This window comes from Euphorbia lathyris, chromosome 9 (genome assembly GCF_963576675.1).
Source record: "Euphorbia lathyris chromosome 9, ddEupLath1.1, whole genome shotgun sequence".
NCBI classification, from domain to species: domain Eukaryota; kingdom Viridiplantae; phylum Streptophyta; class Magnoliopsida; order Malpighiales; family Euphorbiaceae; genus Euphorbia; species Euphorbia lathyris.
The window spans coordinates 32,592,148-32,619,207 of NC_088918.1; the positions used below are offsets into that span (position 1 = coordinate 32,592,148).

The window sequence follows — 27,060 nt, forward strand, 5'->3', positions numbered from 1 at the left end:
ATTAAAAATAAAATTACTTTTATTACAACATTGGGTATTTTTTACGTTATCCAAAAAAACACAAGATTTCAATAAAAGGAAAAAAAAAGTAAATTTGAAGAAATTTAATTCTACTTGGTATCAAAAAAAAAAAAAGAAATTTAATGCTACTTAAAAGGTAAATTTGAAAAAAAAAAAAAAAGATAATTTTGAAACTAAAGCCATAAATTGGGTGTCAACGGTCGTATATGGAAGGATAGAATGGTCCAAGTGCCCATTAAACCAGGGATAGGGGCGGAATTTCGGAGAAAGATTTTGAAATTAAAGGAATCGATCTTCATACCATAAAAAAACACAGCCAAAATATGGATAGATACCCCTTAAATCAAGGATTTGTACATTTCTTCACCAATTAAAACCCTAAATACCCACTACTCTACACTATACTACAGCTATTCTACTCATTTCTCTCTCTCTCTACTTTCTTGGGTTTGAATTGCTCTTGAGTTTCTTACAAGAGCGAGAAAGAGAAGCCAGAGCTACTAAAGATTTGGGTAAGTGTTAATTCTTGCTCTGTTCTTGAATTTTTTCTTATGTTAATCCGAGAAAATCTCAGTCAGTCAATTTTAGCTATGAGTTCTTGCTGCTGAATTTTGTAAAAGGCGGGTTCTTTTTGTTTCTTTGTTCTTTTTTGGGGTAATTTTTGAGCATTAGATTGACATGTTATTCTGAATACAATAGAAAGGAGCTGGGTTTTCATACTTTGCTCATGGAAAGTACGATGTTACAGATTGAATTTCTGTGCTTGTATTTTGAATTTTGTATTTGTTGGTTCTTGATATGACATCGAGCGATGAGATGTGTTTCCTTTCTCTTTCTTTATGTCCGTTTGCCTTTTTCATTCTTTCTTTTGTTTGTTTCCCACAAGAATTTCGTTTTGATTACTCAAAGATGTAATCTTTATCTGCATATAAGTTTTGGAAACCCTTGTTAATTAGTTAATAAAATCGCCCTTACTTAAATATAGGAACTGCATTTTCTGATTATATTCGTGTTTGGCTTCAGGGGTAACAGATGGGTAAAAGTCTCAGTTCGGTGCTGCAGCGGGAATTGGCAAATCTTGACAAGGACGCTGATAGTCGTAGATCAGCAATGAAAGCCTTGAAATCATATGTGAAGGACCTGGATTCTAAGGCAATCCCTCTCTTCCTTGCTCAAGTTTCTGAAACTAAAGAAACTGGCTCTTTGTCTGGGGAATACACTATTTCACTCTACGAAGTTCTTGCCCGTGTCCACGGAGTCAACATTGTTCCTCAAATTGATAGCATCATGGCTACCATTATCAAGACCTTAGCTTCAAGTGCAGGGTCTTTTCCACTTCAACAAGCATGCTCAAAAGTGGTACCAGCAATTGCAAGATATGGCATTGAACCAACCACAGAAGAGGATAAGAAAAGGCATATAATTCACTCTCTTTGCAAACCCCTTTCAGAAGCTCTCTTGGGTTCCCAAGAAGGCCTTACTTCTGGGGCTTCCCTTTGCTTGAAGGCTCTCGTAGAAATTGATAATTGGCGGTTTGCTTCAGATGAAATGGTGAATAGAGTTTGTCTGAATGTAGCCGTTGCTTTGGAGGATAAATCCACGCAGGGTAACTCTCATATAGGCCTGGTGATGGCTTTGGCTAAGCATAATGCTTTAGTAGTTGAAGCATATGCAAGATTGTTGATCCAATCTGGATTAAATATTTTGAACACTGGTGTTTTGGAAGGTAATTCTCAGAAACGGCTGTCTGCTATTCAAATGGTTAATTTTTTGATGAAGTGTTTAGATCCTAGAAGCATATATTCAGAAGTTGGCCTGATAATTCAAGAGATGGAGAAGTGCCAGTCGGATCAGATGGCTTATGTCAGTGGGGCTGCATTTGAAGCTCTGCAAACTGCAAAAAAAATTTCTTTGGATAGGGGATCAAAATTTGAGAAGACTCCTGGTTCAGTCTCTGGTTCAAACTTTGGTAGGAGAGATCATAGAGGGAGGAGGGATGTTTCCACTCCTGGAAGTTATTCTCCAGAATCTATATCACCTGAATCACAGACACTTGGTTCTTTTATGGATTATGATTCGTTGGTTGACTCACCTAATTCAACCAGCCTGATTTCTCATGATACTGACTATGATCGTCGTAGTGTGAATCGAAAATTATGGAGCTACGAGAATGGAGGAGTTGATGTTTCTCTCAGAGATGGGATGTTTTCACAATTGGCCAATGGAAGTCCCTTGAATGATGCATTTTCTGGCCATTCTACCCATCATGAAAATGGAGAATATGCACCAGATTTTTGCGGGTTTTTATCCCAGAATTCTAGAAATGGTCTAAGGAGTACCACTCCCAGTCCTCAGGTAATTGTCCAGACATAATTGAAGAGTTTTCTGTTTCACTTTCTTTCTTACTTTGACCTGGCTAGGCAAAATTTGAGAATTTTTCCAATGACATGCTGAAAAGGGGAAATTAGAGGAAGATGAAATGTTTGAACTAGTAACAAAATTTCCTATATACTGATCAAAACTTGCCTATTATTTGGACATGCATCTGTTTGGAAATAAACTGAGCCTATTATTTGGGGATGGTTTTTTTTTTTTTTTTCTCCCCCTTCATAGTAGCAAATGATAGCCAAGTTTATGTTAGTGGTTCAGATTTTGGGGAGTATATAACTTCGTTATCTCCCTTTTTGATAGCTGATATTTTTTATATAATACATGTATGTTTATGCAGTCATGTATCATGAAGCATGCTAATCAATCAAAGAACATCTTGTATTTGATTAATTATTGCTAATATCATGTACACTTGCTTCTCCTTGTTTTTGCTTCAGAGATCACGCTCTCATATAAATGCAGACGACATTAACCTCTTCACAACTCCAAGAAGACTCATCAGATCTCTCCAAGAACCTAATGATGTGGATTCAGACTTCTCTGAAAAGCAAAGTAGAAGGTTTAGAAGTCCATGCTCATGCAAATTTGATTACAGTCCAAATACGAAGCTCAATGAAAATGGTTTTCAGCAGAATGGTGGTTATAAGGTTGAACAGAATGGACACACTTATGTTGACGATGAGCAATTTCAAGATACTACTGAGTCAGTCTCGTCAACTGATGATGTTCCAGTTGATACTGGTGTGCAAGTGTCTCAAAAAGTGGTTACTGCAGAAAAGGATGATTTTCAAAGGTTATCCAATGGAAAGAGACATCGGAAATATTCTTATAGGTTAATTGTTGGCTTGTTTTTCGCTCTTATTGCACTTTTTACCTCGTTAATGTTGATTGATGATCATGAAGGTCAATATCTTGTTCCAACTTAAGCTGAAATTCTTGCTGTATTGTAAACTTTTAGCACACTCTATCAAGACATTATGATAATCCTATGTTATCAGTATAAGATTTAGCCTGTTATTCCAAGCATTCGATGCTTCATGTGTTGAGACATTATTCGAATATGATCCCGAGGCATTTTGTTTACTTGTGGAGACATTGGCTGTAATCTGAGGCAGTCATTTTGTTCAATTGTTTATATTACTGTTATGAATGAAACTGAGAAGTGTCTTGTCATAGGCATTTCTGCTGCAAAATTTTCATTTCCGATAACAAGACTACGATTGAAGACATTTTGTTTTGGACATTTGTTCAAGAATATTTATTTCTGTTAATGAAAGGAAAAAAAAAAAAAAAAAACAAAAGGCAGAAGGGTCCAGTTATAAGGCATTCATTGCTGCAGATTTCCATTTTCCATAATGTGATGTTTATTTTCGAAGACACTGTGTTTGGGACATTGTTCAAATGTGATACAAAGCATTTTGTTTTAAAATATGTTTCTGTTAATGAAAGGAAATAGAGAAGCAATTGTCTTGTTAGCAGGCATCCATTTGCTGCAAAATTTTCATTTTTGGTAACAGTAAGTTTACCTGTGCTAGCAGATTCATGGTACATTATTTCTGAGACAAACATGAATCTCATATTCTCTACAAGTATTGCAATTCATCATTATTCAGAGGTTAGGGTTATGCAAATGCTGCTCACCCGTCCACACATCTCCAGGACTCAAAATTATCGGTTGAAGCAGTGCCGATTGTCCTACACATACATATGAATACATTCCATACATTTCATGGCTTGAACCAGGACTAAACATGTATAGTTCATCGAATCCATTTCTTAATACCGAAACCGAGTTTCTTCTACCCTGTTTTGTAGAAGCAGTTGTTAGTAAGGAGAACTATAAAGTATTTACTTGAATAGCAAGATTGAATGGTTAGGAAACATACCCTGTCAATTATTGTAAAATCCCGTGGCGCAGAGGTATATATGCCGCTCATCTGATCAGTTAAATTCTTGTAGTTCTCAGTTTCTTCATTCTCTATTTCTTCTGCACTCTCTAGGTGTATTTCATTGCTCTTTTCATCTTTTGCACCCCAGCCAGGAAAAAATGCTCTCAGGCCAACATCATCTGTTAATCTGAGGGAACCGTATCTACTTCGGCCAGAGTCAGGAGGAATAATGCTGAATTCTGACAAGAACATAGGCATTCTAAAGAAATTTGAGCCTTCTAATCCATATGCAAAAGTGGCTTCTGGTGTACTTACTGTAAGGTGGCTTATAATAGATCCCATAAGCTGAATCGACGAAATTTTCGAGTTCGAAACTATGAGCTGTGAGCTTAATCCGTCTTCTTGAAGACTAATGATATGTCTTACTTCAACCTTGTTCTCTGGATGTATGCTTATCAATTCAACCTGCAATATCCACAACTTCCTATTTGAACCCAAGATAGAATCTTCAAGAATCACATAATTAGATTACAGACAGACCTTAACAGAGTCTTGAGGAGTTCCTGTAATAGAATGAACTGACCAAGAAGACGGAGACCATGGAATTTCATCATCATTTCCAAATCTGAAGGCTAAAGATACTCCTCCTTGTATGATGGGGCGGTCATCCTCCCCTGCAGAGACTGATGTTTGCAGCAGTTCCATCGTGCCGCCATGCCACATCCGTGCCTTGTAGGATGTGATCAGGCCATTCGGAAGCATCAAGTTGGCTGTGCTTCCGTTCTCCAAAGACATCTTTGCAATGCTGTTGTTACCAATCTCTTGGAAAGTGACTCCATGTCCACTTAAATATTTCTCCAAGTAGTCTTCTTCATTTGTTGGTTCATATGGAATTGAAGCTACAAAAACAAGTGACAATTCTCTCCTTTTGTTATTGTTTTGAAGAGATATTGGGGGAGTGTAAGAGTGGGGAAATAATGGAAATTTTGTGGAGATAGTAGAAAAGTTGAGTGAAGATAGTGAAGTGGAAGACATAGTTAATCCTTATTTAAGTTCTTCTGCTTCATTAAGCAGAAAATGAAACTGCAGATAGAGGTATTTACATAATGCAGTAAGAGAAGGGAAAAAAGGGTCCACTTATCCATGTCTGGCTTCAAGTAGGATAATTCACTGTTTTTTTTGGTTGGTTGTAATTGAAAACTACAATAGATATTTCCAAATATCTTTGGATTTTTCTTTAAGAAGTTGGTTTTCACATTTCAACCTTATCTACTCAGTTACAAGAGAAACTATCCTCCTTGATTGAATTTTCCTTTTCTCATAAAATACACCCATGACTCTTCTTACTTTGACATTAGTAACATAATAGCCCTTAAACTTTAAAACCGGACATAAAATCCTTGAACTTTAGCTTGCACTAACATAAAAGTCCAAATAATCGTTAACCAATGTAAATATCAGTTGACCACGTGAAATGCCGGTAAATCACACTCCTTTATTAATACGATGACCCCTCAACTTTGAGTTACTAACATGATGGCCTTTCAAAGACTGTAAATTACACATTTTACGTGATTAACCGGTTCAGAGTCTTCATGTCCAGTTAGCAGTTCAGGGACCATCATATTAATACGTCAAAATTGAAGGACCATGGGTGTACTTTACCCCAATTTTGCTAACTTATCTATTTCCAACATTTTTGGTGCTAATTAGAGTTTCAACTCTTCTTTAGTTTAGTAAGCTTTTTGGGTTTGAAATACACAAAAAGAAACCAAGGAACTTAAAAAAAAAAAAAAAGAAGTATGATGGAAATCTTGAGTACTATATATAACTCTCTAATTACAATATTGACTTTGAGAAGAAGTAAAAGAAAGAATTTGATCATAGAAATGTAAATGCAGTTACAGATTATCATGCTCAATAACTTGTGCCCCTCTCCAGGATTCACCTGGTTTGACAACAAGAGGCACCAGAATAGCAGCAGGGCCTGTGCAAACAAAATACTCCTTACCATACTTGTCTGCAACAGAACCTGGACTACCTACGTATGTGTCTTCATACCCCATTCTAATTATCCTAAAAAACAGCTCCCTTCCCTGATCCAGTGTTTCATATTTGTTAGGTGGAGTGTTGTAAATTTCTTTTAATCTCTCTTCTGGAGGAGCAGCATAAATTCTACTGAATTTCTTCTTCAAAATTAAGTAAGGAACATCTTGAACTCCCCATATGCCAAGTTTGTCTTCTGGTTCAGAATTAAAATCAAACAATCCAGGTGACTCAGATTTCATTGCTTCAGCAGGGGATATAAGTTCAAATGGGGAAGATAATGGAGGGTGTGGACAGTAAGAACAACCCCCAAGTTTTTGAATTGCTGCCTTTCCTCTTCTTTTGAATTTCATATGACTTAGAATAGCACTTGTTAGAGTCACTGCCTTTTTTCCATTGTTCTTTATTATGACTGCTGTTGCCATGGTCTCTGGATAGAGTGAAACTATGTATGTTAACTCAAGATTTCCACTTGTGCAGCTTAATTCTACCTGCACCATTTTGAACAATAGGTGTTAAATTGCTTCCCAAAAAATGGGGCAAATCTAGACCTTATCTCAAGAAAAAATGGACTTATAACCAGTTAAACAACCATAGCTTCATTTCAAATTGTTTCAGGCCTTCAAACACTTAGAATCATTCCAAAATCTTCCCCCTTAATCCACAACTTCAATTGGCATTCTTATGGCATCAGAAATTCTAATTAAAACAAATGGGTTGAAGAGAAAAGAACAGAAGTTAGCAATTTCATACCTGAAGCGCATCAATGGCATCAGAATCAACATCCTTCACAGTCCAACCAGAAGTAGTAATGAGTGACCCTTTAGAAGCAGAATCAGAGACATCATTGATGACCAAACCAATACCACCTCTATCCATACTAGAATCCTTTCCTGGAACAGTGAAAAGAACCTCCTCAGCAAAGTCTTCATCTTTCCAATAAACTTTAGGTTTGTAAGAAGTGACATGCGCATTAGGGATTTGGAGCTTCAAAGAGCTTCCATTTCTAACTGTCAATTCAACAAATGGGATATTGTTGGATTCCGAAAATTTGAAGCCTTTTTTACTAAATTTTTCTTCAAGGATTTCTGGAGTGGTAGTGGTTATTATTGGTGATGATAAAGTAGCTTTTGTCATGGCTGGTTTGGGAAGAGAGAAGGAAAGAAGAGAAGCCATGGAGGAGGAAAAGCTGCCACACAAAACACAGTTTGATATACTCCTTTGTATTTTGGATTTTATTGCCAAACTTTATTTGAAAATCATTGCCAAGTTTGGGTTACTCAGCATTTAATTCTACTGTTTTAGGAAAAAAATATAAAAGTAAATATTGTGCTTTTATCACTTTGTAAAAAAAATTGTTGTAAATAAAAGTCACTGCTTTGTGAAATTTGCAAATTACAGGATATTTCAATCAAATAGTTTAGTTAATTTATAAAGTCAGACATTATATTTGACTAAACTGCATAAAACATCAGATCTCGTTTGCAAACTTTTAAACCATAAAGAATGTTTTTACAAATCAATAAAATTAAAAAAAATTATATTTTTTTTTATACAATTGATAATTATTTAGGCTCAACAATTAAAGTGTATCGAGTTACTTACGTTAGAAATTTCAAATTTAATAATACACTTTAATTGAAAAACATCATCTAAAGAGTGTACGAGTAATTTCAATATTTATTAAATTGTTTGATTTTAGCATGAGAATGTATGTGAAATGGCCTTACTATCAATCTTATTAAAGATAAAGAAAATGTGATTGATAAAATTTGACTCCTTTGCTTAGGCTACAATAACACAATATTTTAATAAAATAATTAAAGCTATCAATATGCTTTAATGGTTTTTTATTATGTGAAATATTATTTTTATATTTTGTTCCATTATGCATTTTCCAATATAACTTTTATTATTTTTTATACACTTAATTAATAAAAAGAATAGTGCATACCGTTTTATTAAAAATATTAGTATTCAGAATATAAATGTACCAATGATACCAATTAATTGTAAGGTGTATTGCTCCATGAATATAACTTCTCCATGAGCCTGCCCAACTTAGGTAAACATGGGCCTATTCTCAAATGCCTCGTTAAGGAGTCCATCCCCTCTTTTATGTTATTTAGATTCATTTATGTGAATCCTTTCCTTATTGGGAAAATTACACAGAAATTCATTTTTAAATGTAGATTATGTCAAACTAGTAAAATCAGTACTTTTAATATATTTTAAGGATTAGAATTTATAAATTAAAAGTCTAAAATATATTTTCTAGCGTTTATATGAATTGAAATATAAAATTTTTAAATTATCGTATAAAATCATAATATATAGAGAATAATAACATATTAAGAATTAAGTTTGGTGATATGACTTAGTTGTAATTTTGTAGTTAAATATGATATTCATCTATTTGACCCTTTCTTATTTAGGGGCGGGGATTCATGTTCTTGACCGGTTGCTAAAAATTAGCCCAGTCAATTGGGAGTTTGGTCATGGCTTTTCATCTGTTATCCATACATATGGATAACACGTGGATAACACGTGTCTTCTTGTAGAGGAGGAATTTGAAGCGTTTAGCGATTTTTAATGGTTTTACGTGCGAGTGCTCAATTGCCTTGAATGCTGTATAGGGAGGCGACACTGTAGTGATGGATGACTCTTGGGTTTCCATTGCCTTACTATAAAAAGTGGATTTTTTTTTCTTTTTTTGACCATGTCCCATTTTGATGAGATTTGCTTGTTTTCTCTGCCTTCTCATTCGTCTGAACTTTCCTTGCCTGTATTTTTTCGGCGACCTGAGCTTCAACTTCTTTGTTGTTGGTCTATGAGTATTTGATGTTTTTCATTCCTATAATCGGAGGGTCTTTTTTTTTTACTTACTTTTTTTTTGAAGTATGTCTACGGATGCTAATGGGTCATATTATGCCTTAAATGGGGGTGGGGGGAATTATATGGTGGTAGACACATCTTCTACTTGAAGGAGGAAATGATCGAAAGCCAAAAAGAAGGCTACCATTGACTCGGGGGAACCGTTTACTTCTGAGGCCATACCCAAGGTTAGGGCACCTAAAGCACTCCTGGTGAAAGTGAAGTCTGCCCTTCCTCATCCCTTAGGTGGTGTTCGTTTAAACCGTTGTTCGTTGATCATTGCCTTGCCCCGAATATTTTTGAGGAGTGGGGGAGGGGGAGGGTTGACCATATTTACACGAAGTACTTTGAAGCCATGTGGCCTCACGATTTTGTTGACGCGGAAAGGTTCGTCTCAGTTTTGATTTAACAACTTTAATCGTCCCTCTCCTACTAAATCCAAGTATTTGAAAGATGCTTATACCATAATCATAAACCAGGGGCCATATTGACCTACTGTAGGATTGGGCGACCCCTTCCATTGTCTGTGCCATCACTGACCAAACGAGCGAATGTCTAGGTGGGTCCAATGAGATGATCATTTGTAAAGATCAACTGGATGTTGGATGTGGTTACCTTTGATGTTGCTTTTCATGAAATTTTCATAGGAATGTAACCTAGCTCTCGGCAAAATAACAAGGCATGGTTGGCGAACTATGGTTGCTTTTTACTCTATATGTCGGGAGAACATGGTTAGGGCGAGAAGCTTAGTGTTTCATCAGTTCTTTAGTACTCTATATTAGGACAAATCTAAGCATGTGTCATGGTTGCATCCTAAGTTCAATGTGTTGGGGAAGTTGCTGGATAAGGCGTTGGAGTGGAGACACCGGTATTTAAAGGTGTCTACTATATACTTGGTATTTACTTTTTGCATCAATTGGAGCTATAAACCAACCTGCTCGAGTACTTGGATCTAGACCAATCCATGGGCCGGGCAGGGGCAGGCCTATCAAGTTTTTAGGTAAAAATGCTCGATCCAAGCCCAGCCCAGCCCACTATTAATTTAAGCGGGCTCGGGCTTAAAGATCAAATCCCAAGCCCAACCCATTTAAGCCCACCTAAATATAAATATAAAATTATTAATTATAAAAATAAATATTATATTTAAAAATAAATATTTAATATATAAATATATATTTATTAATTAATATTAGATGGACTGGCCTGTGTTATTTTTATTAATTCCAAGCCCGCCCAAAAAATAGGCGGGATTTAGTGGGCCTGCGCCGAGCTGGGCCTATGAACAATTTTTATTGTCCAAGCCCGGTCCAAATGACAAGGACCTAGGCAGACCAGACGGGTACCCAGGCCCGTGGACAGGTCTACTTGGATCGTGTAGCAAGAACTGACTCAGTTGGAGGCTCAGACCGTGGAATGGTTGCAGGGTATTTCGAAGGATGAGAAACAGGACTCTGAGGTCCTTATCCACAATTTCCTCAATAATAGGTGGTTTGTGTATTCGACTTTGAGGATGGCCTACTTGGAGGGTTGGAACCCTGATAAGCACGCAACAGTTCTTGATCAGTCGCAGTCCGACGATTGGCGATGTGGCTGAATTAGAGTTAATTAAGGTGATCATAGCCAAACACAAAGGTGACCTCTTAGGGCAAGGTTTTAACTTGTGTTTTCAATTTGTCTTTGAGTGCGGTCCATGATAGGAAGGTTTACCGAGCTTCTAGTATCCACTAAAATTCGATGAACCTTGAAGTTGTTGATCGAGAGGGAGACCACTAGAGCCTCGATGTGAGCAGTTCTCAGGGCGGATTTATTGAGTTGATGACGTTTTGATCGGTAGTACTACATTAGAAAGCCAAAGTGGGCAATAGACTAACTTAATAAAGCCTATCGCTCTTAATTGTCTATCTCTGAGTTGATGGCGTCTTGTTTATCGTGGGAATGAAGTCATTTTTTTTTTGCTAGACAGATGGGGCCGTTGGGTTAGTATTCAGGGAGTGGACTTCATACTCTGGGAGGACCCATGTAACGTCCATTGTGGTCCTTGTAAATACCCTTACGTGATCCACCGGGGTGCCTTTGATGCTAACAGCGTATCCCTTCATATTGTCTGACTTTCCCAGCGTGTCGACCACTAAAGTTGTTTTGATAGACTCGGTGTAGGCCCAATGGATCTCATTGGCTAGCTGTTTGTCTCTTTCTATAGTTAGGTGCCCTAGGGAACTTGGAATGGTGAAGGCTAGATCGTGGATGCTGATGGTGGTGTTGATGCTCGAAATAGGAGCCTTCCCATAATGGTGCTATATGCCAAAGGGATGTCTACCATGACTCAATCGACCTTCGTCTCCACCAGCTTTTCTTCCTCATCAAAGACAACGGACAGTGGTATGGTTCCCAATACCGACACTTCAATGTCGGATGGTGCTATTAAGGGAAAAGGTTCCCTACCTCAGCCTTTTCTTGTTCAGGCCCATCCCTGTGAGCGCGGTCCACAATAGGAAGGTTTATCGAGCTTCTAGTATCCACTAGAATTTGATGAACCTTTAAGTTGTTGATCAGGAGGGAGACCACTAAAGCCTCGATGTGGGTAGTTCGTAGGGGCGGATTCACTGAGTTGATGGCGTCTTGATCGGCAGGACTACATTAGAAAGCCAAAGTGGGCAGTAAACTTGCTTAATAAAGCCTATTGCTCTTAATTTGTTTATCTCTTAGTTGATGGCATCTTGTTTATCGTGGGAATGAAGTCGTTCTTTTTTTGCTGGATAGATGGGGCCATTAGGTCAGTATTCAAGGAGTGGACTTCATGCTCTAAAAGGACCCATGAAACGTCCGTTATGGTTAATGTAAATATCCTTGCGTGATCCACCAAGGTGCCTTTGATGTTGTCTGTGAGCTCTGAGGGCAGTTGGGTGCCTATCTTCAATGTGTGGTCTTCCCCTAGTTTAAAGTCCTCTAAAGGTTCCATGGGCTACGAGGTGTATCCTTTCATATCGTGTAGCTTTCCCAGCGTGTCGACCACTAAAGTTGTTTTGATTGGCTTGGTGTAAGCCCACTGAATCTCATTGGCTAGCTGTTTGTCTCCTGTTATGGTTAGGTGCCTCAGGGAACTTAGAATGGTGAAGGCTAGATCGCAAACGCTGATGGTGGCATTGATGCTCGACAATAGGGGCCTGCCTATAATGGTGTTGTATGCCAAAGGGATGTCTACCATGACCCTATCGACTTTCGTCTCCACCAGCTTTGCTTCGTCATCAAAGAAAAGGGGGAGTGATATGGTTCCCAATACCGACACTTCAATGTGAGGTAATGCTACTAAGTGAAAGGTTTCCTAGCTCAACTTTTTCTTGTTTAGGCCCATCCCTATGAGCATGGTTCCACGATAGGAAGGTTTACTGAGCTTATAGTATCCACTAGAATTCGATAAACCTTGAAGTTGTTGATCGGGAGGAAGACCACTAGAGCCTCGCTGTGGGCAGTTCGTAGGTGCGGATTCACTAAGAGTGATTCTCCTATCAAACCTTTGAGCTTCTTCGACGTTGCATCTCCCTCGTGAGTCGGAGCTCCTTCAAAGATTACCTAGATCTACCATTGGTGCAGGGCGCTTCAGCTTGCCCCTTAGGGGTTGGGGTCTTGTATCTTTGATGTTAGGGCCTATCCGATTTTTGTCCGGACCGAGGGCTGGGGCCTTGTTGCAGCAGTTTCTCACACTATCAGGAGTAATGTTTTGATTCATATGTTTTGCAGAACTTGCAATACTTGTCTTTGCCCTTGGCCAATCGCAAAGGTTGATCCATAGTGCCCGTAGGTTGATAAGGTCGATGGGGTTGTCATGTCTCGTTGTTGGGCGTGAGTCATCAGCATAATGGACTTTTCTTCCTGAACCTCTATGCGTTTTTCGATCTTCTTGGGCTTCTCTGCAAGGTTCTTCTCTTCGGGGGCGATAAGAGATGAGACCCTCATCCTTCCAACAGCGAGGCTCCATTTCTGTTGTTGACATTCCTTTTTCTTCTCATCTCCACTCTTCTATTATTTTGTCATCTTCTCTTTCTTTGTAGTCTGCAAGTTTTGTGATGTCATCATAGAGGACGGAGCGCTATCCTCTTGGAAGAATAGAGGAGGATTCATGTAGCATATTTGTCTAACTACATCCTCCAGGTTCATGAATTTCAATTGAGAAGATATGTGGTGGAAATGAGCAATGTACCCTCGTAGCGGCTCGCTACTGTACATCATCCAAATCGGAACTGATTCTCTTGGTTTTGATGGGTCCCACAAATTGGGACACTATAAATTTACGAGACCAATCAGTTTTTTTTTTTTGTTAAGTTCAGAAGGCATTGATTTTTTTCTTTTTTAGATGTATTTGAAGTATAGAATATACAAAGTAAACATCTTGGAAGTATAGAGGACGGAGCGCTATCCTCTTGGAAGAATAGAGGAGGATTCATGTAGCATGTTTGTCTAACTACATCCTCCAGGTTCATGAATTTCAATTGAGAAGATATGTGGTGGAAATGAGCAATGTACCCTCGTAGCGGCTCGCTACTGTACATCATCCAAATCGGAACTGATTCTCTTGGTTTTGATGGGTCCCACAAATTGGGACACTATAAATTTACGAGACCAATCAGTTTTTTTTTTTTGTTAAGTTCAGAAGGCATTGATTTTTTTTCTTTTTTAGATGTATTTGAAGTATAGAATATACAAAGTAAACATCCCTTAAACAAAATTGTTTATGCCTTTATCGCTAAAAAGATACAAGCAAGACGTGCATAACTAATCCTCATCCATTGCTGCAGGCTGCTGATCCCTCCTTGGACCGCCTGCTGGTTTTGCCACATTTTGAACTATTTCTCAGCACTTAATCTTACATGTTATCCTCAGGAGTTTAACTCACTGCTGAAAATATTATCGATGTTCAATGAAGTTGCAAAAAGAAAAAGTCAACCTCTAATATTACAATTTGCTCCAGCCTAAACATTAGTTTACAAAGAAGAAAAGTCATGAAAAAAAATGCGTAACAATAATTAACATAAATGAAATACCTGATCTACTCGCAACACAGTACATGCAGCATCAGCAGCATATTTGAGTGCGAAAAGCCTATAAGGAAAAACAGATATAAAGTGGTACTACCCCAAGTATATTTAGCATATTTTAGCTTAAGAAAGGGCAATGAAGTGTTACTAAAGGCACCAGGCACACTAAACTGCTAGGGAGTCCTGGAGTCAACGCGCAAGCGCACATGACGCAACACGCACTAAAGAACGAAATATATAAAACCATATTTGACAACAATTAACACTTTAGAAGTAATAAATTCTAAAATGCAATATATCACAAGTTAACTTCTCTTAACTCTTCCATAATCATATAATTCATAATAGTAAATAGTAATATTCAACCAAATCCTAAGTAAACTAAAAATTATCACCAAGAGTCTCCATATTCATCTCTCATCAGTATCACCACCATTAGCAAATTCATTATCAAGGTTTCTCATCCTCTTCATCCTGATCTTCAACTTCATGTTCTTTCTTCTATAGATTTATATTTGTTATGTTCTTTTGCTTTTGGTCTTCAACAACAATCTTCCTTTTCCTTGTTTATTTATTTTTCTTCCATGTTGAATTTGGATACTAGATGGTGTTCTAGTGAACAATGAAGATTAAAACATCTAAATGAAAGTATAATACCCTAAAAATTCCAAGTCAAAGAGGCGTGCATCTTATAACCATGAAAGGGGCGCGCCTAGTCATGAGCCTTTGAAACAGAGCCCACGTTTAGCATTCTGAAGCGCTAGGCCTACGGCCTCGCAAGCTTTGAGCCTGAGATGCACCTTTAATAACTATGTCTAATACATTAAAGAATTGGAAGGTTCAGTGACAACACCATGCCAAACATAAGTTACATGATTGCTGAAGACCCAAGTGGAGTTTCTTGATTGGTGAACGTCCATACAGTCCAATGAAGCACTCAGTTCTTACACATGGACACATGGTAAAGTGTTTTTGAGACCATGGCAAACAGAAAATACCAGAATTTCATAAAGAATGCTTAAAAGGTTAAGAAAGAAACATACTTCGTGACATGAAGGTCCCAGATGTTCATGGTTGAAATATCCTTACAAACACCTTCCTCCAAGTCAATGCCCACTTTGGTATTTCCAGATGCATGTTCAGCATAGAGAGATGATATCACCTCCATTGCGTTAAGACCAGCATTCTCAGCTAGTGTTTTAGGTACCATCTCAAAGCTCTCAGCAAATTTTGCAATCGCATACTGATCCAATTTGCAGATCAAAGTAAAAAATTAATCAATAATATGATCACTAATGTAATGTCCTATCTTCATGTCCAACTCCATGCATTCTTATTGAAAAAAAGAGGAACTATAGAAATATGAGAACTTGATGAATAAAATTACCCTGTTTCTTTGAAGGAGAATTCCTTCAGTCTTCTAGCCAACTCAATTTCAGTAGCTGCAGCTCCAGGAACAATACGACTGTCCCTGCACATCGCCTGACAAAAGCATGCACAAATAAATTTTTTACTGAAGTTTTTATGCACAAATGAAGCATTACTGAAGTTTTACTCTTTTTTATGGAAAAAAACCCAATAATTTCAAAAGGGATTGCTTCCACTTAAACTTTAGGAAGAAAAGACATTAATCATTTTCATGTAATACAGAACCTCGAACAGAATACATTAGAGAAAAGGTAAGAACGCATGAATCAGTAATCAACAACAACCTTATAGGTGTTAACACCATCATCAACAGCCCTTTCAAGGTCTTCTAAAATGCTGTCAGTGCTTCCCCGCAAAACCACAGATGACACAGAGTTTCCACCTTCTTCATTTTTCACAACAGTCACCTTTGCACAAGAAATATGGCAATTAAGTAATACAGAGAAGACATGAAGGGAAAGTAATGCACTAAAATGCAAAAGGCTCTAATTACACAGTGAAACATTTGAACATACCCTAACACCACCAATTTCCTCAACCTAAATTGAATCTACATAACCCAAGTCATCTGGGTTTGGTTGGCAAAGCTTCAACTGTTGAAAGAAAATAGAAGGCATATATATAAGGATGGTATATTCAGTCCAATATGTACACAGTGGAAACTGGATAGTGGGTTACCATAGCAACGGCACCCGTGGTGCGACAAAATCGCCTCAATTCAAACTTTAAGCTAATCTTCAAAACCATAAGTCTGGAACCAAGGAACCCGGGATCAGGAAAATCAACAAGGACCACAGGCAAAGAATAAAACTAGTTAGGCAACCAAGTAACAGCATTATTTACAATTAAAGCAGATGGTCATTAAACAGATACTCTCTCAATTTGTTCAAGAAGATTAAGAAAAACAATTGAAAGGTTGAAATTCATTGTACTTGTAACGTTCACAAAAATGCAAAGCCATTTCTCCAACAGCTGCTCCACTGACAATTACTTTGGCACCAGAATCGGCACCTGCTTTAATAAGTTCCTCGATTTTAGCTTCTTCTGTTTTTGCGTGATTCTCTAGCTGCTAGCCCAAATATGGAACACACATCAGAAGGGCCTATTTCCACTAACTAGATCAACAAATTCATAGCTCCCAAGGAATATTCAACAACCTATTTGCGAAATTAAAATATTAATACAAGAAAAAAAAAACAGATGAAAATTTGAAAATGTTATACCTGCTCAGCAGAATGAATAAGTACAGTTCCTTTGGTTTCAGCTGCTGAGGAATCAACACCACCAACAAATGCAGCAGTCTATGGAGGCAAAAAAAGAAAGATCGCATCTAAAATTAGTAAAGTTGTAAAAACATTTGGCAATTAAGACAAAAAGCACAAGTTGAGGTGAAAACTTGAAGAAGATATAATTGATGCACAGCTTTTTAAGCATAAGAAACCTGTAACAGTTTGGAGATGTACTGTTGCCAAAATGATAGATCCATTTCTGACAATTATTGCTGGAAGAAACATCCATGGAATAAGTTTAACATCCCAAGAAAAGTAAATTGCTCCAAGAGCATTCTAAACAAGTTCTATTCATCATTCTTTAGAGAGGACCATAATGTGAAAAAGAACTAAAAAATTCAAAACTTAAAAGGTGTACGTTCAGAATTTCAGCCATGAGAAATCATTTCAAATTATTTCATTTGCAAATTAACATACAGAGGAAAATAAAGTTGAGCACACGGATAATGATAAATGAGATTACGGATGGGTGGTGTGCCAATACAAAAAAAGATAGCCCAAATAACATGCCATGCAAGGTAAACTCAAGAAATGATCATCCAGGAAATTTTTTCGTTATCTTTTGTTCAGGAGCAACAAGACCAATTTCTAAGGCAACAATTCCCCGTTCAAACATTTTCCATAACATCACAAACACCTTCAAATTTTATCCCATAAAACCCACTAAGTGTCTATACAGAGAAATGCTAGTAAAGAGTGATTTAAAGAAAAGAGAGAGAGAGAGAACTTTCACAGTTTCATATTTAGTTTCAGTTCACAAGTCACATTCAATGGAAACACAAAATGAAAATAGGCACGTGTAACATACCTTTGCCTTCTCTAGTCTCTTTATAGTACCTACAGCATCACTTTTCAATACCATTCCACGAACTATTGTACAATCACGCAAGCCTCCTCCCACAAGCTTTGCTACCCTAACATTATCCATGTCAAAATTTGCTGGGTTCTTTGGACATACTTGAATACATGCCTGTAAATAAAATACAAGTAGAGAGATTGAATTCCAACAGAAGGCTGATAACCAGCTATTTATAATCAAGGACGTGCTAAAACTCACGTCAGCTATAAGACCAGATAAAATATCTTCTTGGCCATATTGCTTGCTAGCAACAGCAGCTTTCATTCGAGTAATGACCTGTTCCTTATTCCTCACATCCATCTTTTCAGAGCCATTCTCTACCAATTCATCCAAGATTCCAATTGTCTAGAAGAGAAATTTATGAGCAAGAAAGTTCAAAGGCAGTTTCTTTAATTGAGGAAAACAGGGCATATAAACTAATCATAAACCTTGTTTATTGCTTTGCTGTATCCACTGATAATCTCACTTGGATGCAAGCCCATCCTGATAAGCTCCTCTGCGTTCTGAAGAAGTTCGCCAGCAAAAGAAATAGTCAAATTTGCACCATCACCAATTTCCTCCTGTTGAGCCTTGCCTGCTAAGACCAAATTTTTTGCCGCAGGATGTTGAACCTCCAGTTCATTGACAATAGTAGCAGCATCATTGGTGACAAAAAGCTTGTCCAAATGATTAATGACCATCTTATTCATACCTGATCAAAAAGCAGCAAGCAAACAATCTAAAATCAATGCGCCAAGGACGTTCACAAGAAATGGCTGAATTTATTGAATATCAAGGGAAAATATAATATAAAATATAGAAAAGAGATATAGAAGTGAAGTAAGCCCATAATTTCTATCCTGAATCTCAAACCTACTATAGACCCGTATTAACCTGTTTGGTATCCCAACTTACACTCGTGTTTAAGATAATTTGAGTTCACACATGAATTTCACAATTTGAACAGCTTAAATTTGAAGAAATTAAAACATGTCTACAATGAAAACTGCAGTCAATCCATACATCTCAGGATACCTCATAGCAACTATTTCCGTTCAAACACGCTTTCGTGTTTAGCAACAGGAATGTAAGTTGTACACAATAGAGGAAAAAAGAAAAGGAATGCAATGAATAAGGAAGCATTTGCAAGTATGCCCTAGAGTTACTGTCAGTCTACATTACCAAAAAGCACTAAAAAATGATGAAGAACTCGAAATAAGAAAATAAATATTTGATGGAAATTGAATTTGCAAGTATGCCTTAGAGGTACTGTCAGAAAACATGTATAATAGGACATGATCAGGGAGAGAAAGTACCGTTGGGGCCAAGCGAAGTGCGAGTGATAGTAGAGAGAGTTGCTTGCATGCATCGATATTTTTTATAACTGCTTCATCAAGACCTGAAAGATGCTTGTGTCCCTCTTTAAGCATTGATTGTATTCCATATGGCTGCATCGAGAGCCCCATTTTTAATAACTTGTCGCTCACTGGTACTTGCTTATGAACTGATTAAGATTTCTTTCTTCTTCTGCTTCTTCTTCTTGCTGTGTTGCAGAGATACAGAGCAAAAGCCTAGAAATTAATCTGGCGCCCAAGGATCAGTGAGGCTCTGTATGAGCCCCGAATGCCCTAGAACACTGCCCCGCTCTTTTGGAAGAAATGACGACGCCGTTTCAATTTTTTCAAATTGAAATATAAGGAAATCTTTTGAGTAATAAAATATAGGGTAAATAATTATAAGGTATCTAGGTTTTTATTTAATACACTAGTCAGTCCCTCTATTTTTAGAAATAATTATATAATCCCTCAGTTTTTGTTTTTATCAACTCGTTAGTCCTTATGTTTGAGTCAATGGTCTAACTATGCCAAATAAATTTCAAAATACCAAAATTACCCTTTACTCTACGTTTTAATAATAAAACAACTATTTTTCATTTTTTTTTTATGTTTTTTCTCCTTTTTTCCCACATAATCTTGATAATATTGAGTAATTTATTTATTAAATTCTATATAATCGTAGAACTTTAATTTAGTAGCTTAAATTTTATTGATTAAAAAAATAAATGAAAAATATTTCAAAAATTATCAAAATAATGAAAAACTATATAAAAAGTAATTTTTATTTATCCCTAATACATTTTATAAATGAAGAAAAAAATATATGATTTTTTTTAAAAAAATATTAATAATTAATGTTATTATATTAAAAAATAAAAATTTAAGAGAATTAAAATACATTTTTAATGATTAGTATATACAATTATATAAATTTTGATGTATTTCATAAATTTTATTAAAACAATTTAGATTAAATTAAAAACTAAAAGATAAATTTTTTTTGTATGTAAATAACTAGGGGCAATTTGGACTTTCATCTACAAAAACAAATGGATGGACTAAAGAGTTGATTAAAATAAAACTTAAGGACCTTATAATAATATGATGGACCTACTAGTACGTTAAGCAAAAACATAAGGATGTTATAATTATTTACCCTAAAATATATATATAAAAAAAACATATTTGAATTTTTCATTCCTTAATTAAAAGTAGTTTTTTTTATTCTCCTTCCTCGTTGCATCAGTGTCCGTCTCTCAGTTATTGCTTTTAGTTTATGGAATAATTTCTTCTCATTCCGAACAATTTTAATGTAAGAATTGTGTGACGGATACGAGATGGTTATTCGATTCTTCCTTTATATCAAACCGGCGGTAATTTACGCTTTAAAAAATAACAGTTATCCATTTGAATTTGTACGATTTTACTTTCAGAACTCTTTCTCACTTTCTTTTAGAAATTCATATCTAAGAAAATCTCATTAATATCATATACTAAAGCATATAATTAATAACTTCTCAGTATAGAACCCATTTGGCAAATCCAAATCCAATAATTTAATTATAGTTTCTTTTGGGCAATCATAAAATCCAAACTATTTTTTTTTCATAAAACATATTCTCCATCTACATGTTATATAAAAACTTCTTATAACTAAATTTTTATTATCAACATATAATGGATGCGGTTTCTTGCAAGAATTTTTTGTTCATTTTTCTGATTCTTTCAGGTTTGTTTCCCTTTTCTTATTTGATTTTGAGACTCGAGGAAATGAATATTAAATAAAATATTTTGATATTTAAGAAACTGATTAATTAATTAATTGTAGTTGGAATAGGATTGGAAGCAGAAGTAACAAGGAGATACTCCCAAGACTTTCGGAGGCAAATGAGTGTAACCTTGAAAATTGTAAGTGAATCTGCAAATTTATGTACAAAGGAACCGCTCAATGTGTTGATGTTTTAGAGAAATATGATGTTTGTTTATGTATTTGGGACTGTTAATTCATTATATCATCTAATTAACTAAATAAAACCTTTATTTACTTTAACTGCTTCATCGATATTTCTTAATAACTGCTTCATCTTTAAGCATTGATTGTATTCCATATGGCAGCATCGAGAGCCTCATTTTTAATAACTTGTCGCTCACTGGTACTTGCTTATGAACTGATTAAGATTTCTTTCTTCTTGTTGTGTTGCAGAGATACAGAGCAAAAGCCTATAAATTAATCTGGCGCCCAAGAAGGATCAGTGAGGCTCCGTATGAGCCCAGAATGCCCTAGAACACTGCCCCGCTCTTTTGGAAGAAATGACGGCGCCGTTTCAATTATTCAAATTGAAATATAAGGAAATCTTTTGGGTAATAAAATATTTGTCCGTCTTTAGCTACAACAACAGAAAACGAAAAATGATATATTCTTAACATATTTGAATTTTTCATTCCTTAATTAAAAGTATTTTTTTAAGTGCAATCTTCTCTCCCTACTCTTTGCATCACTGCCGGTCTCTCAGTTATCGCTTTTAGTTTATGGAATAATTTCTTCTCCTTCCAAACAACTTTAATGTAAAAATTGTGTGACGGATATGAGATAGTTATTCGATTTTTTTTTTATCAAACCGATGGTAATTTGCGCTTTAAAAAATAACAATTACCCATATTTAGATTTGGATTTGTACGATTTGACTTTCAGAACTCTTTCTCACTTTCTCTTAGACATTCATATCTAAGAAAATCTCACTAATATCATATACTAAAGCATGTAATTAATAACTTCTCAGTATAGCACCCATTTGGCAAATCTAAATCCAACAATTTAATTATAGCTTCTTTGGGCAATCATAAAATCCAAACTATTTTTTTTTCCATAAAACATATTCTCCATCTATATGTTATATAAAAACTTCATATAACTAAATTTTTATTATCAACATATAATGGATGCGGTTTCTTGCAAGAATTTTTTGGTTATTTTTCTGATTCTTTCGGTTATTCTTCTGATTCTTTCAGGTTTGTTTCCATTTTCTTATTTGATTTTGAAACTCGAGGAAATGAATATTAAATAAAATATTTTGATATTTAAGAAAATGATTAATTAATTGCAGTTGGAATAGGATTGAAAGCAGAAGTAACAACATGTAAGGAGATACTCCTAAGACTTCCAAGGGCAAAAGAGTGTAACCTTGAAAATTGCAAGGGAATCTACAAATTTATGCACAAAGGAACTGCTCAATGTGTTGATGTTTTAGAGAAATATGATATTTGTTTGTGTATTTGGGACTGTTAATTAAATAAAACCTTTATTTACTTTAATTTCTCATCTCATATACTTCGGATATGTATGCCATTTTATCAGCGATTCAAGAGATTAAGTACAAATTTAATCATGTAAGTATTGAGGAAGAAGAAAGTTACATTATGTTGTGCAATGTTACTACTATCATTTTATAGATGAAGCATTTTCGACTCCATTCACATTAGACACAACAAAGTCAATTTTTCGTTAATTTGGTACCACATTTTTTCCATCTGAGGTACAATTTAGCTATAGATATTCGACGAGAATAGAATTAGATCCCATACATATGTATAAAACTGATCAGCACTGACTTTGATTACACGTGAACACTAGTGAAGTATAGGCGAGGCATAGAAGCGAATCGAGGGAAAATGAGCTTTTGTCAAATTTGTCGTTAATTTGCTCTATCTATAGTGTATTCCTAACAATGCATAATTTTATATGTGGACTGTAGTTTAAATTTGTCTTCCCTCAATAAGAGTTTTCTTGCAAGCACCTAATATTTACAAGACACCTCTTAGATTAAGCCATGTGGCACAAAATTCCATATGATGCCAATATGGCAAGATATAATTAATGAATATAATTTTTTAGTCATTTTCTTACAATTTTTAAAATCTAACGAGTCATTTTATAATTGTAATATTGACCGATTTTTTTTTTTTTTTTGAAGCAAAAAATATAATGTTTCCTATCACCGAGTGTATAATTTAAATAACGTGTAAAGTTGTAAATATTAAAGTTGTATAGGTTAAAGATGAAAAACATAATTGTCTACATAAATTCCTCCAAGATAATATTTTGTATCATTGATTTAATCCATTCATCATATCTAATAGAGCTTCATACATGAATATCATAATTAAATATAAAATTACAACTAATTCAGATTATCAAATTTAATTTCAAATATGTCATAAATAATAAATAAAGTATGACTTTATCCCTAATTAAAAAATTCTAAACTCAAATTCATAAATCCTAAATCCTAGACAATATATTCTAGATCCCTAATTCATAAACTCTAATTCTTAAAATAGATTAAAAGTAATGATTTTATTAATTTGATATAATTCAAATACTACATGGTCATTAAGGTCCATGTGATCACAACTGAGGAAACACCAGCTCGTCAAACAAAACATGGCGTGAGATAAACAATTAAAGAGAGACTGTATCAAAGCATTTGTAACCTTTGTGCAATTTACTGTAGCCTAGGTACATCCCAAATTATGGAACGAGAGATGGGTCGGAATCTGAAGCTTATGAGTCGTCTAAAAAACACAAGGTTTAGAACGAGTATCAAACTTGGATTTAGCATACGGACAAATCCAAAGAAAGCAAAGACAACAAAAAATGTGTAAAAATGCATAAGTAGGAGACATGTTAAACTATAGTTGAAAGGGATTCTTGAAGTCTAATTGAGGCATACGAGTATGACATAACAAGCAAGTGGGAGTATTAAAAGCATATGTCCAAAATTTCATAGAAAGTTGTGCATGATACAAAAGGGCTAAACCATGTTCAACTATGTGACGATGTTTTCGTTCAGCATTGTCATTCTTTCCAGGAGTGTAAGGATAAGAAATACGATGTGTAATGCCATGCATACGGAAGTAATCAATTAATTTCACAAATTCACCCCCTCCATCAGATTGAAAGGCTTTAATAGAGGTGGTAAAGTATTTCTCAACAATAGCTTTAAACTGAACAAAACATCATACATATAGGATCTGTGTTTTAGAAAGTAAACCCAACTGTATTTAGTATTATGATCAAGAAACAGAACATTTTAACAATATCCACCAATAGATTCAATAGGGGCAGGACCCCATACATCAGCACATATTAAATCAAATGGTGCATCAGATTTGTGTTCAGATAAGCTAAATGGCAATTTATGACTTTTACTGACACAACAAGAATTACACAAAGAGTGTTTTGAATCAGAAATTGATATATTATTATAATGTAACAAGCGTTTCACAATCAGAAAAGATTCATGTCCTAAACGATCATGCCAAATAGAAATACTATCTAAACTGATTGAACATTTATTTGATGCAGAAAGACACATGGAGTAGAGTCCATTGTTACTCTGCCCTCGAAATTTGATCTTTCCCGTTGCCAAATCCTTGATGTAGATTCTTTAGTGCATAAGCAGATAACTAATTATTTGAAGTTTTAGGGACATATAAAATATTGTCTAAATCAAAGGAATGAGAATTGAGAGAAACATGCGAGTTTCTTAACAAGTTTAGATCCATTACCAATTTGGACTTCATGAGGGCCACTATATTTAGAGTGAAGATTGAGGTTTTCCAAATCAGAAGTCAAATGATGAGTTGCACCAAAGTCGACTACTCAGGGTTGTTGGACTAAGAAGCTAGTGGCGATATGGGATTGGGGTTGATGTGAGAAGGAATCTCGATGAATGCAGGACTGGAGCGGTTACGTGAACTATGACCAATTCCATGATAATTGTGGCAAGTTAGATGACCCTCATTGTTGGAGGACTGATAGGGAGAATTACCAGGTTATGACGGAGAAAAAACGAATACTGTTTTGGATGCTATGAATGCAGATGATGTTGATTCTGATATTGTTAATTTTGATACTGGTGTTGTGGGTTTTGGTGGTACCAGTTCGACCGTCCTCTGTGAAAGTGGTGCCCACGGCCGTGACCACGAGCAGTTTGCGGTTGCCAATAAGATCGACCGATAAAATAGAGAGCGGTCGGAGCAATAGAGTCGATAGAGTCACAAACAATTTGACGTTCCTCACTGAGCAGTAATCCATATAGATAATCAAAGCAAAGTGCGAGTGATAGTAGAGAGTCGCTTGCATACATCGATATTTTTTTATAACTGCTTCATCAAGACCTGAAAGATGCTTATGTCCCTCTTTAAGCATTGATATACCCTCATTATTTTCAAAGGAGTAAAAAGAATAGAATAGAGTTTTAAAAGTTTAGGAAAATATTTTACTCTTAAATAGCTTTTAATGAGAATATATTCTTTCTTAGTTAAAAGTCTTTTTTTTTTTGTAATACTCTCTCCATACTCTTTGCACCGCTGCCCGTCTCTCCGTTGTTCCTTTTAATTCATGGAATAATTTCTTCTCCTCCCGAACAACTTCAGCGTAAGAATTATATAACGGGTACGAGATGGTTATTCGATTCTTTCATTGTATCAAACCGACGGTAATTTATGCTTTAAAAAATAACCGCCACCCATATTTATCCATATTTATATTTGGATTTGTACACGTGTAAATCGTTACTTTCAAAACACTTCCTCACTTTCTTTTACATATTCATATCTAAGAAAATCTCATTAATATCATGCACTAAAGTATATAACACCCATTTGACAAATCAAAATCCAACACAATTTAATTATAACTTCTTTTGAGTAATAAATAATAAATGAATATTAGAAATATTCAAATTATTAATTCATTTAATTAATTTATATTAATAGTTGAAATAGAAAATTAATAGAAAATGAAAAACTTAAATAGAATATTGAAATAAGAAATAAAGCAAAAAGATTTTTGAAATTTGAAAGAAAAGATAAAAAAAATTTCAAGTCATCACTGGAACCGGAAAGAGAGGGATTCGAACCCTTGGTACGAATAATTCGTACAATGAATTACTATCCGACGCTTTAGTCCACTCAACCAAATTATAAAACCCCAACTAATTAAATTTTTTTCATAAAACATATTCTCCAACTACATGTTATATAAAAAATTCATATATATGACTATTTTTGTGAATCAATATATATAATAATATATAACTATTTTTGTGAATCAATATATATAACTAATTTTTATTATCAATATATTGTGGATGCAGTTTCTTGAGGAATTTTTTATTTATTCTTCTGATTCCTTCATATTTCTTTTCTTTTTATTTATTTAATTTTAAGACTTGAGGAAATGAATATTAAATCAAGTGGATTTGTTGAATACCGCTCCCTTTTTACTAGTTAAGTTCACCAAATTAGTCACCGCTAAGTTAAGACTTATTAGAATCCTAAAAAGAAGATTAAAATTATCATAAGACTGTGAACTAATAAGTCTAGATCTAACAGTGACCGAGCACGTAAACGATAATGTGTTAAAGAGAAAAAAACTTTGAGTATATAGCTATCTAGTTGAATTTGAATTCTAGTTGAGAGAGAGACTCAAAATATAGCTCTCCCAATAACTATTCCTCTATGCACAAAACTCAAAACCCAAAATCTTACTTAAAGTGAATGAAAATATCAACGTAGACCAACAGAGACTATTAGTTGAAGTAAATTACAGTTTTGAAAATTTCAAAGTAAATTTGTAATTCTAATGTGGATAAAATTACATTTCCAAGCTTTTCTTCTCCACTAAAGTCACATTATAACCTGTTTTTACATGTAAACGCTGTTACAATTGCAGAAAGCATCTAATTCTTACACAAAACCGATGACTAGAAGAGGAAACACACTTATCTGATGCAATACATATTTCCCCAAAACGTATCAGCTGTGTACTTTGAAACACCTCAAATTTGGAAACAGCTGAAGCAGCAGATATTATCCTAGTGAGACCAAGTGTGTTTGTTGATATTTGCA

At 35.2% G+C, this 27,060-nt stretch overlaps 3 protein-coding genes and 1 pseudogene across 3 annotated transcripts; 1 reads left to right on the forward strand and 3 right to left on the reverse strand.

Annotated features, from left to right (window-relative positions):
• Positions 1-351: 351 nt before the first annotated feature.
• LOC136205205 (protein SINE1) lies at positions 352-3,495 on the forward strand. Its single transcript, XM_065995707.1, has 3 exons — positions 352-533; positions 1,045-2,376; positions 2,850-3,495. Exons 2-3 carry the CDS (start codon positions 1,054-1,056, stop codon positions 3,336-3,338), a joined length of 1,812 nt encoding a protein of 603 aa, XP_065851779.1. The 5' UTR covers positions 352-533; positions 1,045-1,053; the 3' UTR covers positions 3,339-3,495.
• Positions 3,496-3,876: 381 nt separating this feature from the next.
• LOC136206981 (protein NDH-DEPENDENT CYCLIC ELECTRON FLOW 5) lies at positions 3,877-5,407 on the reverse strand. Its single transcript, XM_065998212.1, has 3 exons — positions 4,842-5,407; positions 4,299-4,766; positions 3,877-4,216 (listed from the first exon to the last, which is right to left on the reverse strand). The coding sequence occupies exons 1-3, from the start codon at positions 5,334-5,336 to the stop codon at positions 4,022-4,024; spliced, it is 1,158 nt and encodes a 385-aa protein (XP_065854284.1). The 5' UTR covers positions 5,337-5,407; the 3' UTR covers positions 3,877-4,021.
• Positions 5,408-6,104: 697 nt separating this feature from the next.
• Positions 6,105-7,577, reverse strand: LOC136206983 (photosynthetic NDH subunit of subcomplex B 2, chloroplastic). The gene is made up of 2 exons (XM_065998213.1): positions 7,101-7,577; positions 6,105-6,838 (listed from the first exon to the last, which is right to left on the reverse strand). The coding sequence occupies exons 1-2, from the start codon at positions 7,521-7,523 to the stop codon at positions 6,203-6,205; spliced, it is 1,059 nt and encodes a 352-aa protein (XP_065854285.1). The 5' UTR covers positions 7,524-7,577; the 3' UTR covers positions 6,105-6,202.
• A 6,292-nt stretch (positions 7,578-13,869) lies between these two features.
• On the reverse strand, positions 13,870-19,446 carry LOC136205177 (T-complex protein 1 subunit theta-like; annotated as a pseudogene).
• Between the last annotated feature and the right edge of the window lie 7,614 nt (positions 19,447-27,060).

Coding starts and splice junctions, on each gene's coding strand:
- LOC136205205 (XM_065995707.1), top strand. CDS start 1,054: ATGGGTAAAAGTCTCAGTTCGGTGCTGCAGCGGGAATTGGCAAATCTT. Junction 2,377..2,849: donor GTACCACTCCCAGTCCTCAG/GTAATTGTCCAG, acceptor TTTTTGCTTCAG/AGATCACGCTCTCATATAAA.
- LOC136206983 (XM_065998213.1), bottom strand. CDS start 7,523: ATGGCTTCTCTTCTTTCCTTCTCTCTTCCCAAACCAGCCATGACAAAA. Junction 6,839..7,100: donor ATGCCATTGATGCGCTTCAG/GTATGAAATTGC, acceptor AAAATGGTGCAG/GTAGAATTAAGCTGCACAAG.
- LOC136206981 (XM_065998212.1), bottom strand. CDS start 5,336: ATGTCTTCCACTTCACTATCTTCACTCAACTTTTCTACTATCTCCACA. Junction 4,767..4,841: donor CTCCTCAAGACTCTGTTAAG/GTCTGTCTGTAA, acceptor TGGATATTGCAG/GTTGAATTGATAAGCATACA. Junction 4,217..4,298: donor ATTTTACAATAATTGACAGG/GTATGTTTCCTA, acceptor TCTACAAAACAG/GGTAGAAGAAACTCGGTTTC.